This window comes from Azolla caroliniana, unplaced genomic scaffold (assembly GCF_043228905.1).
Source record: "Azolla caroliniana isolate FFs.n. ecotype wild unplaced genomic scaffold, voAzoCaro1.0.p SCAF_2, whole genome shotgun sequence".
Classification (NCBI taxonomy): domain Eukaryota; kingdom Viridiplantae; phylum Streptophyta; class Polypodiopsida; order Salviniales; family Salviniaceae; genus Azolla; species Azolla caroliniana.
In genome coordinates, this window is record NW_028230437.1 from 3,004,998 (window position 1) to 3,023,068 (window position 18,071).

General features: G+C 41.5%; 1 protein-coding gene across 1 annotated transcript; it reads left to right on the forward strand.

Annotated features, from left to right (window-relative positions):
* Nucleotides 1–13,216: 13,216 nt before the first annotated feature.
* Nucleotides 13,217–17,791, forward strand: LOC147867098 (uncharacterized). The gene is made up of 8 exons (XM_087314849.1): nt 13,217–13,549; nt 14,301–14,334; nt 15,683–15,919; nt 16,060–16,149; nt 16,293–16,358; nt 16,452–16,546; nt 17,220–17,267; nt 17,398–17,791. Exons 1-8 carry the CDS (start codon nt 13,260–13,262, stop codon nt 17,492–17,494), a joined length of 957 nt encoding a protein of 318 aa, XP_087170975.1. The 5' UTR covers nt 13,217–13,259; the 3' UTR covers nt 17,495–17,791.
* Nucleotides 17,792–18,071: the final 280 nt, after the last annotated feature.

Consider the following 18,071-nt stretch of genomic DNA (forward strand, 5'->3'; position numbering starts at 1 on the left):
CTCATGTAGGGAATCCATCTCGTCCTGCATGGTACTCAACCACTTGCGGCTATGGGTATCATCATTCGCTTCTTCGAAGCTTTCCGGCTCCCCCTCATCAGTCAGCAACACGCATTCTGCATCTGGAAATCTCCAGGGGGCACTTCTTTCCCGGAGAGGATATCTCCGTCCTCGGTTTTCGGTAACTGGCTCCTGTGTCTCTTCTTCATCCGAATCTGATTCGGGGTCTTGTCCGGTTCCAGTTTCAACTTCCTCTCCTTCTTCTGCTGGTTCGGTATCCTCACCGTAACCGGCCGGTTCTTCGAGTGTCAACCGACTCCTAGCCGGGTAGGTCCGAATCTCATCAAATTGATCCTTACCGGTTGACTCGGAGTTCATTATCTTCTTCTCCGACTCCCAGTCAGCAAGGGTCTTGTCCTCCATGAAGATAATATCTCGACTCCGGAAAACCTTCTTGTCGACCGAATCCCACACTTGGTAGTCGAACTCATCATCGTCGTATCCAAGGAATATGCAAAGCTGGGACTTTGGGTTCGAGTTTGCTCTCCGGTCCTTTGCCACATGCACGTAAGCGAGACACCCAAACACCTTCAGATGCCGGTAAGACACATCCTTACCGGTCCATACTTTTTGCGGTGAGTCTCTGTCCAAGGGTACTGAGGGTGATCTATTTATCACATACGTCGTTGTCGTCAGCGCCTCAACCCAAAACGTCTTGGGTAACTTAGCATGTGCTAGCATACTCTGGACCCTCTCCATTATGGTCTGGTTCATTCTCTCAGCTAGCCCGTTTAGTTCCGGCGTCTTCGGAACGGTAAATTCGAGTCGGATTCCCTTCGAGCGGCAATACTCCTCAAACTGCCCCCGGTACTCTCCTCCGTTATTTGTTTGAACCGCCTTCAACTTCCAGCCGGTTTCTCTTTCCACTCTTGCGTGGAGCTCCTTGAGGACGAATAACACCTGATCCTTCATCTTCAACCATGTGGTCCACAGCTTCCGGCTGTGGTCATCTATGAACGTCACGAAGTACTGCGATCCGGCATGTGACTTCGTGTCCACTTGACACACATCGGTATGCACCAGTTCCAGTGGTGCATTACGTCTCATCGGTGGCCTTGATCGGAAGGAGGTCTGGTTCTGCTTATCGGCCAGGCAGTTGGTGCACTTCTGAAAATGCACGTCTTTCACCGGAATGAGGTTGTCATCGGCAAGCCTCTTCATCCCCTTCTCGCTCATGTGACACAGTCTCTTGTGCCACATCTCACCGGCAGCATCAGATGCAACGTTCACTTCTTCCTGGCATAACTAGGCATTCATTAAGTACATAGTGTTGACTTTCCGGGCCCGAGCCACTATTAGGCTCTCTTTGCTGAACTTCATGACTCCGTTCCGGATGTTACCCGTGTAGCCTTCATCATCTAGCCGACCGGCTGATATTTGGTTCAGTCGAACCTCTGGAACGTGTCGGACATCTTCAGCAGCAGCTTGCATCCGGTTGATGTCGTTAACAGCACATCTCCTATGCCGATTCGGCATGTCCCTTCATTCCCCATCCAGACACAGCCGTGCTCACCGGCTGTGTAGGATGAGAAGCATTTCTGGTCTGGGGTCAGGTGGAACGACGCTCTGGAATCGACAACCCACGTTGTCTCGTCGCCAGCAAGGTTTAACTCACTCTCCTCGGTGATGAGCATCAACTCCTCTTCACTTGTCGCGATTGCCGTCGTTCCCTTCCGGTCCGGTCCCCTCTGGTCTTTACCGTTCCGGTCCGGTGACTGCTTTGAATCGGTAGTGTCAGTTACTAGCTTCCGAAATACCGAAACCCGATTAACAATATTTTTGTTCTGAAACATAATGTCGATCTTCTCCTAGAGCTCATGAGCCTTGCTCTCTTCATTGAAGTTGTTGTACAGGCTCATGTCGATGAAGCACCGTATGTATGTCGTCGTCTTCATGTGCATCACCTCCCACACTGTGGCATTGATCTTGTCCGGTTTCTTGTCCCCGAATTGAACCAGAAACCAAAGATCTTTGACCACGAGCATGTCCCTCATCTTCGACTTCCACACTGAGTAGTTGGAGTCGGTGAGCTTGAGCATGCCGCCGAACGATTCTTCCATTTTTTGTTTTGTTCACTCTGATACCAGTTTGTAGAGAATATGCGAAATAATGCTCGGCCACAACCGAGTCTTCGATTACTTCATTGAGAATTACAAACATAGAAATGGGAATGTGGAGATAGATGCACGTATACACAAAAAACACTGAAACAGAGTACACAGTATGTTTACGTGGAAAACCCTAAACGGGAAAAACCACGGGAGCCCACAACCTCAAAACTATCACTATGTCTAAGAGGAAAACAACAGGGGAACACAAAGGCAACGACCTCGTGCTCATAATCTTCGCCTGGAAGCGGTTACAATAGAGACACACTCTGTCTCTCTCTCTCTCTCTCTCTCTCTCTCTCTCTCTACAGTACACTCTATACAGTAGTTACACCAAATAACTCTATACAAAATAATGACAACACAATGATCATCTCAAGTTTGCCCTAGGTCATATTTATACTAATATGATTTTCGGGCTATTTACAAATATAACCCCAGTGGGCTCTCTGGAACATATTCACATATATGTCCCTTCATCCGGTGAGAGGTTCTCACCAGGTCTTCCTTGCCGAGTACTCATCATCCGGTTCTCACCGGGCCTTCATCATCCCATCCGGAGGGACCCAAATCCTAACAGTATCCTTGTAGCTCTGATTCTTCTGTCCTTAACAGAAAGCCTCGGTTACAAATAGAAAGAGATATGGGGCCAGGGGACAACCTTGCCTCACTGAATGTTGTAGTTGGAAGGAGGGGCCCCTAGCACCAGCTACCAGCATGCTACTGGTAGCAGTCTGATAAAGTACAGAAGTGCAGTTCCTCCATTTTTGGGGTAGGCCCATAGCTCTCATCACGTTTTCCAAGAAGGGCCATAGTACCCTGTCGTAGGCCTTCTCAAAGTCTAACATCAGAATAGTTGAGCTCGATACGTAGCGATCTGCCAATGCCATAAGTTCCCCAGAGATGTAACACATTATCAAAGATACACCTGCTCCTGATAAACCCAGTTTGATTCTCGTGTATGATGTCCGGTAAGAAGCTTGCTAACCGCCGAGCTAGAACTTTTTCAAGACTTATCTTGTATATCGTGTTAAGGATCGATGTGAGAGAGGCGGCGACATGACAAACATAGAGATAGAGTTCACCTTTCAAGTCTCATATCTCCCTCATCTGGAGTCAGAATTGGACAAGGTTTGAGTCGTTTTGGGGGTTTTAGAGCCTTTTGGATGGATTGAGCATGTTAGAATCACTCAAATCTGAGCGGAGTATAGACTTCACGACCTGTCTATTTCGACCTAAGCTGTGAGACACCAGGTTTGCTCCTCTCATTACCTTTGTTAGACCTCTCTACATTTCGACATACAAAGTAGCAGGTCTACCACATTATTGTTGTCAAGGATGGCTCAATCATTTTCTATATTGAATAAGAAGAGGAAAGAAATTATAAAAGATCCAGTAGATACAAAATGGCTTCAGGATAGTTTAGTAGAGGACTTTGCAAAGGCTAGGAAGACATGGGATGGGTCTTTGCCAAGCAAGACATTTACTATCCCATCACAAGAACTTGTTGAATCCTTTAAAAGTGTACATGTCAAATTCTATTATTCTTTTCTTTCCTGGGAATATGCCTTCTACGAATGATGTGGCTCAATGGATAAATGCAATGTTTAAAGTCTATGCAATTAGTGGAGTTTATTTCGCTGCTAGAGGGTTTTACGAAGTATTGCTATCATAACCAAAGTACAAAACTCAATTACTTGAGGAATCTCCTTTAACATATAGAGATAAAATGGTTCATGCATTGTTGTGGTCTTTGACAAAAGACTATCAAGGGCTAATTCGTCACAAATGTCCCGTCTGGGTAGAAGTGCTTGATTTTCCATGAAATTGGAATCACTTGTTACCTACAATTGCAGCAGGAATGGGGAGAGTAGTATGCCCCCCAAAAACTACAAGTACTTCTAATAGATTTTGCATTCTTTGGGACACAGATGTTCCGATCTTGGAAGTTATCGCCCTCAATTTGGATGATCCAATTATTGGTGGAAGACCTTTCAAGCTGAAATGGGGCAAATTTGCAGGTGCATGTTACACATGTAACAAGTTTGGTCATATGCAATCAGAATGCCTAACACTAACCATTCAGCCACCTAAAACTGCAATTTTGAAACCTGTATCATTGAAAGAAAATAGTCAGGTTTCTTCATCAAAGACAACAAACCAATCTATGTTCAGAAACCGAGAGTACAAGACAAAGGGAAAAGTAAAGTCCAGCAGACAATTGGTAATGTGCAATCGAACCTGCACGATTTGAAACAAGCCTTTGATGTGGACAAAGAGAACAATGAAGGTTGGCAAATATCTACGAAATCCTTTAAAAGTAAGACGCCTGTGGTGGTGAGAAACTACACTCACGCACTTGAATCAAGGTTCATCTTTACAGATTAATGCTTCAATGCTCTCTTGAGTCTTAGAAGCTTGGAAAAGGGTGAGTAGAGGCTCATATGTGGAAATTTACAAAGATGGATCAAATGCAGATATTAGGCTTCATGCAAATAAGCATGGCGGTGATACTAATATGCAGTCAGATTAGTATTTGCTTTGTTTTATATCTTCAACCATATTAATCATGCATAAACAAGTCAAATGTGTCTCCTTCAATATACGAGGTCTTTGTAACCCTAGTAAATGGAAATTATTTTGAAACTATATTACCTCTTCTCAAGCAGATGTAATTTGTGTTCAAGAACATAAACAAGTTGAATTTAGTGGTCAAGTTGGTACATTTCGAGGTTTTGACATCTTCTTTGCAGGACAAGGTACAACATCTGGAGTGCTTATGATAATAAAACATGAGCTAAATCCTACAGTTGCCTATAATGATCAACATGGGAGGTGGATGGTTGTGCAATGCATGATAAATGGCGAGACATATTATTTTGGTGGAATGTATGCCCCGAATGCCTCAAGGGATAGAGCTTTACTTTGGCAAGACATTTGTGCTTATCCATGGCCACAAAATGCAGTTATATGTGGAGATTTCAACAACTCTCCAAATGCAGGTGATAACACTAGTGGGTACTCACATATGTTGAGAGAGGAACAAGGTTAGTGGTATAATATGCAAAGGTCATTGGATTGGGTTGATTTATGGCAAATGACACACCCACATGTTCCTGGTTTTACCTTTCATCACACCACCCACTCCACATACTGTGCAATGCTTGATAGATGGTATTTGTTGCATGCTAGTCAGTATGAAAATTTCACATGTACAATGCATATAGATCATGCTTTGCAGTTGTCAGATCATGCTCCTATCTGGCTAGACCTTGATTTTGGGAATCATTCCTATGAAGTGCATCTCCAAAGGAAGAGACTTATGCTCATTAACAACAACTACCTCAAGCATGAACTCTTCAAGAGGATGGTCTATGACATAATACCTCCTCTTTATGTAGAAGTCAACATAGATGTTGATATAGTATGGGTACATTTTGTACATAGATTACAAACAGTAATACAAGAGTATGGGAAGTGGTATGTCTCAAGACAAAGAGATTACACTAAACAAGCCAAATTTACTTGTCAAGCCCTAACGGAGTTAGCACATAGAAGATCTTTGACTTTACATGAAGAGGATGCATTGTCTATGGCCAAACACACATTGATGCTACATAACAAAAATAAATTGGAAAAATGGCAAGTTAGGTCAAGACAAATTCCATTGAAAGACAAAGGATGCTCTTCTAAATCCTTCTTCAAAAGGTTGCATCTAATACGCCAAAGGGAATCCATTAAATTCATCAAAATTGGTGATGGTTTGTGGACTACAAATCGACTTGAGCTAGCCAAGGAATGTGTAACTCACTTCTCTCACATCTTTGAGGGCAATGACATTGTTACAGATGCAGTTAAACAAGCTAGAGATACATTCTTGTCACTAGTTCAACCCACTATTTGTGTGGATAAAGCTATTGCTTTGGATGTTGCATTCACAATGGAGGAGCTCTTGGAGGCTCGAAAGGGCCTCGGGAAAGGCAAAGCGCCTGGTTGGGATGATATTACGTTAGAGTTCATTACAGAATTTTGGGATGTTCTTAAGGATTTAATCCTATCCATGGCAAATAATGCTTGGCAACAATGGGATATGCCAATCTCATGGAAGAAGGTTTGGTCAAATTAATACCCAAAAAGAAACTATGTGAATCTTTTTCAGATTGGCGACCAATCACTCTCATGTCAGTGATCTACAAACTTATTGCAAAGATAACTGCTAATCGTATTAAGGACACTTTGCTGAGATGCATACACGTAATCCAATATGGGTTCATTCCTCGAAGGCAAATTACATATAATATTGCTAATGCTTATATTGGAATGGAGTATGCCAAATACACCAAACAAGATGTATTGCTCATGCAAATTGACATTGAAAAGGCCTTTGACACCATCCAATGGGATTTTGTGGCAGCCACAATGGTCAAACTAGGATTTGGTCCGAAAATGTCTCAAGTAATCTATTGGCTTTATGGGTCTAGCACATATTCATGCATTATTGAGGGTGAATTGACAAATTCATGGAGCTTAGCCAAATCAGTACGACAAGGTTGTCCTGTAAGTGCATTGTTGTATGCAATCGCAACTCATCCACTACTATTGTACATGGATCATCTAGTATCAATTGGTCAACTTCATGGTTTGCAAATGAAAGAAGGACATGATTTCGTGGCTCAAGCATATGCATATGATACATCATTCCTATCACAAAACAATCCAAATGATATGAGGGTGATTATGGATGCCCTCAAATTGTATGGATTGGTTGCTGGATTGCATGTTAACTTCAACAAGTCCAAACTTCTACCCTTGACGCCATATAGTTGGCATCAACTTCTGTGGATAGGTTAGGTTGTTAGCCCAAATGAAATGGTTAGACATCTTGGCTATCCATTGGGATGGAATGCAACAGGGAAAAGAAAGGTTGAATGGGTTCTACAAAATGTGAGACAAAAGCTAAGCTATTGGAAAATTGCAACATGGCCACTCCATGTCAGATTGAGGATAGTGCAATCAATATTCATGGCTTATATGCAGTATTACTTAATTATGATTGATTGGCCGAAACACATGATACAAAAGATTAACTTAGAAATCATAAGCAGCTTTTGGTGCTCTAAGTAGTCGCATAGAGGTATACGACTTTTATCACTAGAGAAGATATGCACTCCACAATTGAGTGGAGGGCTAAATTTTCTTAATTTGCATTTGCATATTTTGGCTAGAAAAGCTACTTTATTGCCGAAATTTGCCGAAAAAACATTGCCTTGGGCAAGAATGCTATCTGATATGTTTGATCATTTGAAAACTAAGTCATTTGGCTCATGGGAAACTAATCATTGGGATGTAGTGTTTGGAAAGCTTGACGGGCACATCAAAGGTTGTCCGTTTAGCTCAAAGCTTCTAAAGCACTGTAAGGACGTATTGCACCACATAAAAGGGAGAGGTAGGAATTCAGAATCAGGGAACTCTTTACGCCTCGAAAGCTTACACTAGAGTGTTATATTCCCACAATCATTAGTTGAACAAGAGCCTAGGAAAGCTTATTTTTTAGCAAAGAAGGGGCTGAAATCAATTGCAGATGTGGTAAATGACCAAGGTCACTTATTGCACTTCAATGACATGACATCTTGTTATAATCTTGGGCCACATCATCGCATTATATGGAATCAAGTCACTGAGTTGGTGCTTTCCTTAGTACCTGTGCCACCTCTCAATGGAGATCGTAGGATTCAGGATTGGATGTTACAAAAAGGGAACATTGTTATTCCAATGCATAACATTACAACACATTCAGTGTATATGTTGTTGCAACCTGTCCCATGGTTTCACGAACATGCAAATGCATTATGGAACCTACACAAAACGCAGTCTTGGTGGAATAACAAGCTTGCAAGCTTATGGAGCTATGGTCTTCCACTTAAGTAACTTGGAAATAACACCACACTTATTATGGACTTGTTCATTCACTACAACATTTGTAAAAAGACTAAGTGTATCTCTTTATCACAGATTTCATAGCCGAAGGTTTGGTAAACACTTTTGGATATTTGGACAAATTCCATGTGCCCTATCTGACAATGCCTAGTTTCTCCAATGGACATGATTTTGGGCACTTTGGACCATTTGGACAGCCCACAATAATAAGGTCTTTGATCAAAACCAACATGAAGTTAGCTTCTTTAAGCAATCCCTCAGGCAATCCTATTTGATTATCTGCAACTTAGAGACATCACACCCCAAATTTACAACCTTTGCTTTGAGTGCTTTTAAGCTCTTTAGTGTCTAATCGACACTTGTATATTTTTCTTTATTCTTTGTGGGTTTTCACCTCACTTTGAGGTTTCCCAATTGTAATAAAAGTGTTACTAAAAAAAAAAATTCAATACCCTTGGTTGGCTTGCTAAAAATATATATATATATCGTGTTAAGGATCGTGATTGGATGCCACTGGTGCAACTCTAGGCTCCGCTCTACCGTTTTGGGGATGAGATAGATCATCCCCTCAACCAAATTGGTTTGCATCGTTCTTGAGGTCCTGATCTCCTAAACCTCGGCTTCACTATCTCATCCCCTCAACCAGATTGGTCTGCATTGTTCCTAAGGTCCAGATCTCCTAAACCTCGGCTTCTAGTGACGAGATAACACTTTCCCAATGAATCTCATGAGAGACCATCGGGGCCGGGGCATGCTCCTCTCCGTGATTCCCGGAGCGTCTCCGAGAGTTCTAATTGAGAAATGGGGCTATCAAGCACAACTTCCATCACTTGGGTTACCTTGGGGTGAATGCAAGTCATCTCCCTATCAGCTAGCTCTGTGTTTTGCCTCATATGCATAAGTGCGAATAGGTCTCAATAGTATTGCGTTTCCATATGCAGAATCTCATCCTTGTTCTCTGTTATTGAGCCCTCTTGTTTGCGCAACCCTTGTATGCATCCACCACCACCCTTGGGTGCCTTGTACTGAAAGAAATGACAGTTGACCTTGTCATATGTTCTAGCCCACCATGTCGCGGTCCTTCTAAATAGCATTCGGTTCTTCTCCAACATCCTTTCCCGCACCTTCGTCTTTGCTTCCTCTAGCTTAGCTCTAGATCAATTGTAACCAGGGTCTGCCTGTAGCAACCATTGCGTTGTCGTAATGGACTTCCTTAAATTTGTTTCAATGGCTCTGATTTGCTGGAGGGCCGGCTTGGTTTCCTGTTTTAAAAAGGAGGAGAGGGCCAATTTTTTCTGCAAATCCTCAATGGTTGATTCACTTACAATGGTCTCCCACCATATACTCTATAGACCTACCTTCACCTCTACACCCTTCATGATCTTTGTGGGGATTTTCACATTGAGACTCCCCTTGCTGCCGTTGGGTGGGTTAAGGTCTAGTCTCATCGGCTAGTGATCATGGAAGGTAAGTCCAGCCAAGATAGCAAAGGAGCGCTCCAACTCTTCAAGGGATGAGCTAATTTATATGTGATCTAACCATGCAAGGCTACCACCCTTAGCATTCAGACTTGTCTTCACCTCTGCACTCTTCATGATCTTTGTGGGGATCTTCACATTGAGACTCCCATTGCTACCGCTAGGTGGGTTAAGGTCTAGTCTCATCAACTCGTGATCAGAGAAGGTAACTCCAATCAAGATAGCTAAGGACCCCCCATCTCTTCAAAGGATGAGCTGATGTATATGCGGTCTAGCCGTGCAAGGTTACCACCCCTAGCATTCACGACAGCTCTGGATAAGTGTAGTGAATGTGAGCATCTCCTGAGGGAAGAGCCCCAGGTATCCTTCACCCCGATTTTGCCAATTAAGAAAATCCATGAATCAGTCTCTGGGTCCCCCCTTTCATACCTCCCAAGTGCTCAGTCATGTTGAAATCACCGACCATTACCCAGGCCTCTGCATCAGGTAATGTTATTGCTAACATCCTCCAGAAAGATTGCTCTCTCGGGGAATGAGTTAGGGGCATAAATGTTTAGCACCCAACATTTAGGCGATTCCATGTCAGAAGCACATATAAGGCTCTACCCGCCACCAAAGTGCCATGCGATGTTACTTTTTATCGGGCCTTATCGCTGATCGAGAGGAGGGAGGCTGCACCTGGGCTGCCATGTTTCCCCTTATTCTTAACAGGTTGCCAAGGAGCCTCGTCACCCTTGGTTGATGCGGCCTTTCCCGAGGCTTGAGGTTCCGAGCTTCCCTTTCCATTCTTCCGAGGACACTCTTTAGCTAGGTGTCCGTTCTGTTTGCAGAGGAAACACTGCCCATGGAGTCCCTCATAAACCACTTTCACCATTGTGAGACCTAGCTCCTCAAAGTAGACATTAAAAATTAAAAATTAAAACTTTGACCTATGTTGAAAACAGAAATCGAACCATGAAACGCCAGTTTTTACGGTTTAGTGGTTTAACGATTTGAAAAATATTTAACGGTTCAGTTTAATGGTTTTGTGGTTCGGTTCGGTTTGGTCCAGGTTTCACAAAATTTAAACAGTTCAGCTTGGACCCTCTCGATTCTTGTTGGAAGTCCATGGAGGGAAGGCACTAAAATGAGCAACTTGGGCACCTCCATGATTGCATCTACCATAAACATTTTTCGAGGGCAAATTGTCCCTATCTATTCACCAATAAAAGGGAGCAGATCGCACAAGTGGGGAGGGAGGTCAGGAAATGTTGCAGTGATCAACCTAGGGTTGTTAAGTTTTCGTCACTCTTCAATTGGATTGAATCCTGGTGACCATGTCTGGAGCAACACCTTGCCATACTTCAATTCAAGCCTCTCTAAGCTCTACCAATGGTTGCGTTGTCGCGCCACCACCCAATTCAATGTGGAAGAAAATTTTCCCTAAACCCCTGACGTTCTTGATCGAAGCCATGTTTTCCATCATAGCCACTTGGAGCATGTCCCAAACCATGCCACAACTTGGTCTACCTGCAAGAAACCTACATACAAAGGAAGTACAACGTAGGCATTTGATTTCCTCCGCTAAGAGTCGGTTGGCCTCTGGGGACAAGGTGATGTCTAGATCTGTTCCTCCTTCTCGTTGTAGCAAACTGGGTTTTGTTGGAAGTTCGGAACCTCCCACCATAGCAAACGATGGGTTTGCTCTTGCTCCTCACCATGCTCCTGTGTCTTCAGGGATTTAACATGTATTGATGTGTGTGGTTTCCATATTTAATGAATAACATGGTTTGTGATGTGGCGGGTCCAAAGGGAGAGTAAGGAGGAGAAAGGGAAAATGGAATTGTTCACCTTATGTTAAAAAACGTTTTCTCATTGTAATCAAACACTATAGTCCTTAACCTATGATTTTGTTGTACAAAAGACTATTAGGGTTTAGGGTTTAGGGTTTAGGCCCATCACACAAATGCCCTTGAATCTAGGAGAATCCTTGGGACCCATGAGTGCTCAAAGCACGGGAGCCCATTCATTACATGAATGGAATTGCAAAAAAAAATCCCCAAAGGTGATTCCATGATAAGGAATCCGCAAAAAGATTCCACAAAGGCTTTCCACGAGATGAATTCCCCAAAGGAATTCCATGAAGGGAATCCATTAGAGGATTCTATGAGGGGAAATCATTTCCATGAGGGGAATCCCACGAGGGCCAGGCCCATGAAAGGGTAGGAAAAGCACGAAAGCTTTTAGGTGAAGTCATTGGAAATACCTCTCCAACGACATCACACAACCCCCATGGTGTCACTAAAGATATGCACATGTGTGTGAAATATGAGCAAGCTCACATCGTCCGCATATAACAAAAGCATAACGACTACATTCTCAATGGCAAATTCTTTAATACCCTCGTCCTTCACGAATTTGGCAATAAATTGTAATTCAACAATGTATAGACCAAATAAAGTTGGTAAGAGTGTACATCCTTGCTAAAACACTAGTTATGATTTTGGCAATAAATTGTTCTAATTCATCAATGTATAGACCAAATAAAGTTGGTAAGAGTGTGCCTCCTTACTAAAACACTAGTAGTGCTCTTGAAAAAATCTGAAAGTTATCACCCATATGCACACAACATATAACATTCTCATCATAGATATCGTTTGGCACTCCAAGTTCTTCCATGTGCCTCCAAAGATCTCCATGCGATATCAAAAGCTTTCTTGAAGTTTACGAATCAACAATATAAACTCTCACTCAAGTGATTTTCAAGTATTGCAAAAGACACATATGTACATTAACATTATGAATACACAATGAACCAACCGGCCTTATAAAGGAGGAGAGGGGTGCTTCATGTTAGAGTTACCTTCTCGCTAGGTGTCGTACGAGAAGGTAACGAGACATAGGATATCCTTTGTCTCCTTAATCATGTACGACCCTATGACAATAATAGTTATTCTTTACAACAAGGAAATAATAACTCATGTGACCAGAAAGAGGTGAACATTAATGCAAAGATGGGCGCACCCATTGCAACCCTAATTCACACGCTGGACATACTCGAGTTTCATTCCAAATAAGGCTCTCTCTCTCTCTCTCTCTCTCTCTCTCACACACACACACACACACACACACACACACAGTGTGGTGGACCATTGCAGCGGTGCAGGTGGTGAGCAGTCATCCCGAGATGATAGTGTCGTTTATGCTCTTGCTCATAGTTGCAACAACATTTGAAACGGGGTGTGGCGACCGTGCCGATCGTCCATCACGGGTAAGTATTGGCCCTGGGATCGGCCGGGTGATTGAAGTCCCTGTGACTGGCGCGATCAAGAATGGTTTCAAATCGTCCATGAGGAGGGGGGCTAATTGGTCAGCAATGGGACCGAATCGAACGAACCATCTTCAATGTGGCTCCCTTCCCAGGGATGTAAGGATGGATGGGCGGGCAGCCGCCCATTTCCGTAAGAGAATCGGCTGGCCGGGCAGCCGCCCAATTCCGTAATACCGCAGAGCCTCTTCTAATTTTGCACGTACATATGTTTGTTCTAATTTTGTGGATTTGTTCTGATTTTGATGAACACTTTATGTACTTTTGCTAAGAAATAGAAGAAACAGAAGAAACAGAAGAAGAAGAAGAAGAAGAAGAAGAAGAAGAGTGGAAGCAGGGGATCGGATCCCCTGCCTCTTGGCCATCGTCATGGAAGCTTCGGAGCAGACCTATCCATCCCTCCTCCTCTGCTCCGCCACCATCGCCGCCGTCTCCATCGCTTCCATCCTCCTCATCGCCTTCAAGGAGCGCAGGTCCACCTCTGATGATGATCATGATCATGATGATGATTCGCAGCTGCTCTGGAAACCTCGCCGCCCTCCCCTCTTCCACCCTTACTTCATCCTCGCCTTCCGATCCATTGTCTTCATCTACTGCTCTGCGATCCTCATCGCAGATGTATCCGCATATGGATTCGATGTCTTCTACTTCTACACACAGTAAGTACTTCTCCCTCCCTCTCTCCATATTCCCCACACTGGATTTTTAGCATATATCTCTGTTATTCTGATATCTGTGGATCAAATTAGGGTTTTAATAGTTTCAAGCCAAACAATATTCATCTTTCTCGCGCTCTGTGATTACTATTGTTTACCATATATATCTGTTATTCTGATATCTGTGGATCAAATTAGGGTTTTAATAGGTTCAACACAAACAATATTCATCTTTCTCGCACTCCATGTTTACTATTGTTTAGCATATATCTCTGTTATTTTGATATCTGTGGATCAAATTAGGGTTTTAATAGTTTCAAGCCAAACAATATTCATCTTTCTCACGCTCTGTGTTTACTAATGTTTAGCATATATCTCTGTTATTCTGATATCTGTGGATCAAATTAGGGTTTTAATAGGTTCAACACAAACAATATTCATCTTTCTCGTGCTCTGTGTTGACTAATTTCGGGAATAAATTTAGGGCTTGACCTTATCGTTTTGTCAGTCGCTACACACAAAAAGTACCTCATTCCCCTTCTCTACTTTCTGCGTATTAAACAATGGATGAAGTTGAGGGTTTGAACATCAAATTTTTTAACAGTCTCTACACGCAGTGCGTGTACATCTTTCTCTAATCTAAAGGGATTTTGAAAGCTTTCTCTGCGTATTAGTTGCTGAAATTAGGGTTTTGACCTTCCACATTTTTTTACCAGTGCTTACATTTGCTTCTGTTGTTTCTGCATATTTGCAGGTGGTCTTTCCTGCTCCTCATCATCTACTTTGGGGTTATAATCTTACTCCCTTCTTCACTTCCTTTCGTTTGTAGTTCTAGGGTTTAAGAATGAGGTGCGTAAAGATTGGATATGGTAGCTGTTGGTAGCTTCAGAAATAAAAGCATTCAGTTCTCGTTCCTTATTCCATTTCTCAGTTTCTAGGACTAGCAATGAATTGCAGCAAGAGCTGACAGGAAGGCTCATTAATAGCTTTGAAAAGAGGATTTTTTGTGTTCAATTCTCAGTTTTCTAGGCCTTAGAATGAGTTCGAAAATGAGTATTGGAAGGGACATGGAAGTAGTAGCTTCCTTTGACATCAATGCCACTGCCAGGATAAATACTCTGTTTTTGTTTGTCATTTGCTCCAGCTTAAAATAGAGTTGCAGATTGTTTTGGACAGGACATTATAGAGTAGCTTCACAAGGAAAAGCTTTTGTCATTTTTCTCTTGTTTCTTGTTCCATTCTCTGTTGAGAAGGATTGGGCATATGGAAACACTGTATGTTAGTAGCTTTTCATTCAGTCAATCTACGCAGAGTGAATCGGTCCCTAAGGAACCCCGAAAGGGCAACGCCCGATGGGTACACGAAAGCGACGAAGTTGCTTTGACTACTGAACCATGCGTGTTTGTTAAACTCGTGAATTGGATGATTGGGCAGGGGGCTACAAGGTTACCCCTGCTTTACCCAGGGTTTCAACTTTGGACTCTTTATTCCTTCAGGGTTTAAGAATGAGTGGACATGGGAGGTTGTAGTAGCATCCCAAAGAAGCTTTGGGACATTTTTCCTTGTTTGGTTCCTTGTTTTAGGTTTGGATATGGCGGGAGAAGCTTGGCTTTTCCATCTTTCCTCTTCTGTTTGGTATTGCATTCTCAGTTCTTGGGGTTGCAATGATGTTGTGGATATGGGATATTTACAAGATTGGATATGGTGTTACATTCTTCCCCACTATATAATCGGTTGTGATACCCTTAATATGTTCAGTTGTTTGTAAGCCTGTTTATTCATAGTTCGAGGTTTAAAGAATGAGTTTTGCAGAAAGATTGGAGATGGCTTAAATGCGGTAGCTTTTTATATAGGTTGGATATGTGGGAGCTACCTTTTGTCATTCTTGCCCTTGTTCCATTAAATCCTTTAGTTCTAGGGTTAAAGAATTAAGTTTTACAGAAAGATTAAATATGGCTTCAGAAGGAAAACCTCGTTGAAACATTCTACCTTGGTTATGCACTTTGTTGTTGCATCCTTCAATAAAAGGATATGAGTGTATTGGGATTTTGTTTTCCCTTGTACGAAGTGCGAGTTGCTGAGGCTTTCCTTTTATCTGTCTCTCTCTGTCTGTGTTTTCTTATTTTAAATTCATAGCTTGCAACCATATCTTCTGCACACGGAGTCTCAAGGGGCAGATTATCATCCATTAACGCTGTACCTGGAAGCATTGAAGGATTTCTGAAAGATTTCTACAAGCATGGTGGCAATGTCAATGTTGAGAACAAGGATGATGCCGTTGCCACATTGCAGATGTATTGGGAGACTGTATTTGTTGACTCCGAAGATCAAGCATCCTTCTTTTTCAAATTCCTCTTGCAGATCATTTTTCAGGTTTCCTTTAGCTTCTATGAAAAAATTCCAATAAAATCACTCATTTCTATTATTTTTGTAATGATTTCAATCTAGTTTTTAGAAGTTACTCATTGTATCTCTCCTTTTCTGTGTCTCTATCTTTCCATTCCTTCTTATAGACACTTGGAGGGGCTGTTGTACTCACCGACATTGTCTATTGGTTGGGAATATTTCCTCTTTTGAAAGACATCCCTAGGAGCTATGATTTTGTAAGCATGTTTTGAAATTTAGTATGATATCATTCATGAGAAAATCAAGTTTTTTTTGTTTCCATATGTTAACTTATGCAATTCATTGTATATGTGTATATATCTATCTATATATTTATATATACACATCTATGTATATACAGCTTGAGATAAATCTCCATGGGATGAACGTTGTATTTTTTCTTGCCGATGCCCTGTTGAATCGAATGGTAATGGCATGTAAATACTTTATTAATGCTTGGTTTTTCTTATAAGATTTCGCTCTCTACATAATAAAGATTTCTTTACTCCACTATGTGCAGGAATTCCCATGGTTCAGAGGAGCTTATTTCGCATTGTACAGCTGCATTTATGTTCTCTTCCAATGGTCTGTGCATGCTCTGGGGATAATTCAATGGTAAGCTCTTCATGGTTTTTGAATTCATGGTTTCTATACCTGTTTGAACGGCATCCGTCAAACCTGTCTCTTCTTGAGAATTAGTGATACGATTGTGATAGAAATCCTCATCGGAGAAACCCAAAACATCCGTTGTGGTCGTGTCTTCATCCATGGGAATCCAAGTGTCGCGATCAATTAGAAGTTCAATTCTTTCGATGCTATTCATTCAAAGATGATAGCCGCACTGATCACAAATACTCTTATTCTGTTTAAGAAATTTCACATGAAGAGTATTCTCACAATTGTCACACCGAGCCCATAATCCCTTATGAGTATTGATATTAATTTTTTTCTCCTTGTCTTTTCCATTTTCACTCGAATCCTCCAAAATGTCTTCTGGAAAAGCTCTGATGATCAACCCACCGAATTTGCGTCCATCTTCAAACTAATCTGTTAGAGACATAAATTATATATATATATATATATATACATACATACATACACACACAGGCACATGCACACCCAGACACAGCTTATGCTTTCTTTAATACTTTTGAGTAATGAGTTTAGATGACCTTTATACATATAGAGAGTCCATGTTCTAATTATTAATCTTTGATTAGCGAGTTGGTTTCTATATGTATATCTATATTATAGCATGTGGGTCTTGTTTCTTGGTGTCTTGATTCAGGTGGCCATATCCATTTCTTGATCCGACTGAAAGATATGCACCCCTTTGGTGAGTGAAGCTTTTCAAAATGACAATTAAGTTTTGGAGAAATCAAAATGTTTGTTTCTGTTTAAGTTTTGAACTTAACAAAAATTAAAGCAAGATCCTCAAATAAAAAGTTAATTGCTTTTCCATACAGCTATTTAATATTGGCTGTTGCTCACCTCCTATGCTATGGACTCATCTGTGGTATTCGTAGTGTGGGTCGCCGGATTCTCAATTGCTTTTCATCATGACTCATCACAAGCAGCATTCTTACCAAGCTTGGTTGCAAAGATCTGTATATTTTTGTTCCATACAAATATCCTTACATACACATACATGCATGTTCACACAATTGTGAAGGATAATTTGTATGACGTGTACAATATGTACAATAAGCCCAATTGAAGTATCTGACAACCTCAATCAAAGAAACACATATTAAGGGTTAGATGCATAATCCTGCAATGCATGCAAATATTTTCTAGTGGGAAAGGAAGCTGAATCTTCTGTTAATAATAAATAATTAATCTTAAGCTATTATTTTTTCACCAGTAAAGGCTTCACTGCATATCAATACAACAAGTCTCTTTAATATGTTAAGTTTCAATACATAATACAGTGCATTATAGCTGTATAGTACCCTGCAATAATTTATTACTCATTCTTAAAGAATTCAGTGTCTATAACCAATATCTATGTATAAATTTATTGCATTTCTAGTAGTTTGCCTGCAAATAAATGACCTGAACCTACATATGCTCTATACCACTATGAGAAGATTGTAATGTATTTGAAGACTAGTGCAAGCCAAACTAATTGAAAAGTTTA

Excerpts from the sequence above, each read along its gene's own strand:
- LOC147867098 (XM_087314849.1), top strand. The coding sequence starts at position 13,260 with ATGGAAGCTTCGGAGCAGACCTATCCATCCCTCCTCCTCTGCTCCGCC. Across the intron at positions 15,920-16,059 it reads TCTTGCAGATCATTTTTCAG|ACACTTGGAGGGGCTGTTGT; the intron begins GTTTCCTTTAGC and ends TCCTTCTTATAG. Across the intron at positions 16,547-17,219 it reads GCTCTGGGGATAATTCAATG|GTGGCCATATCCATTTCTTG; the intron begins GTAAGCTCTTCA and ends GTCTTGATTCAG.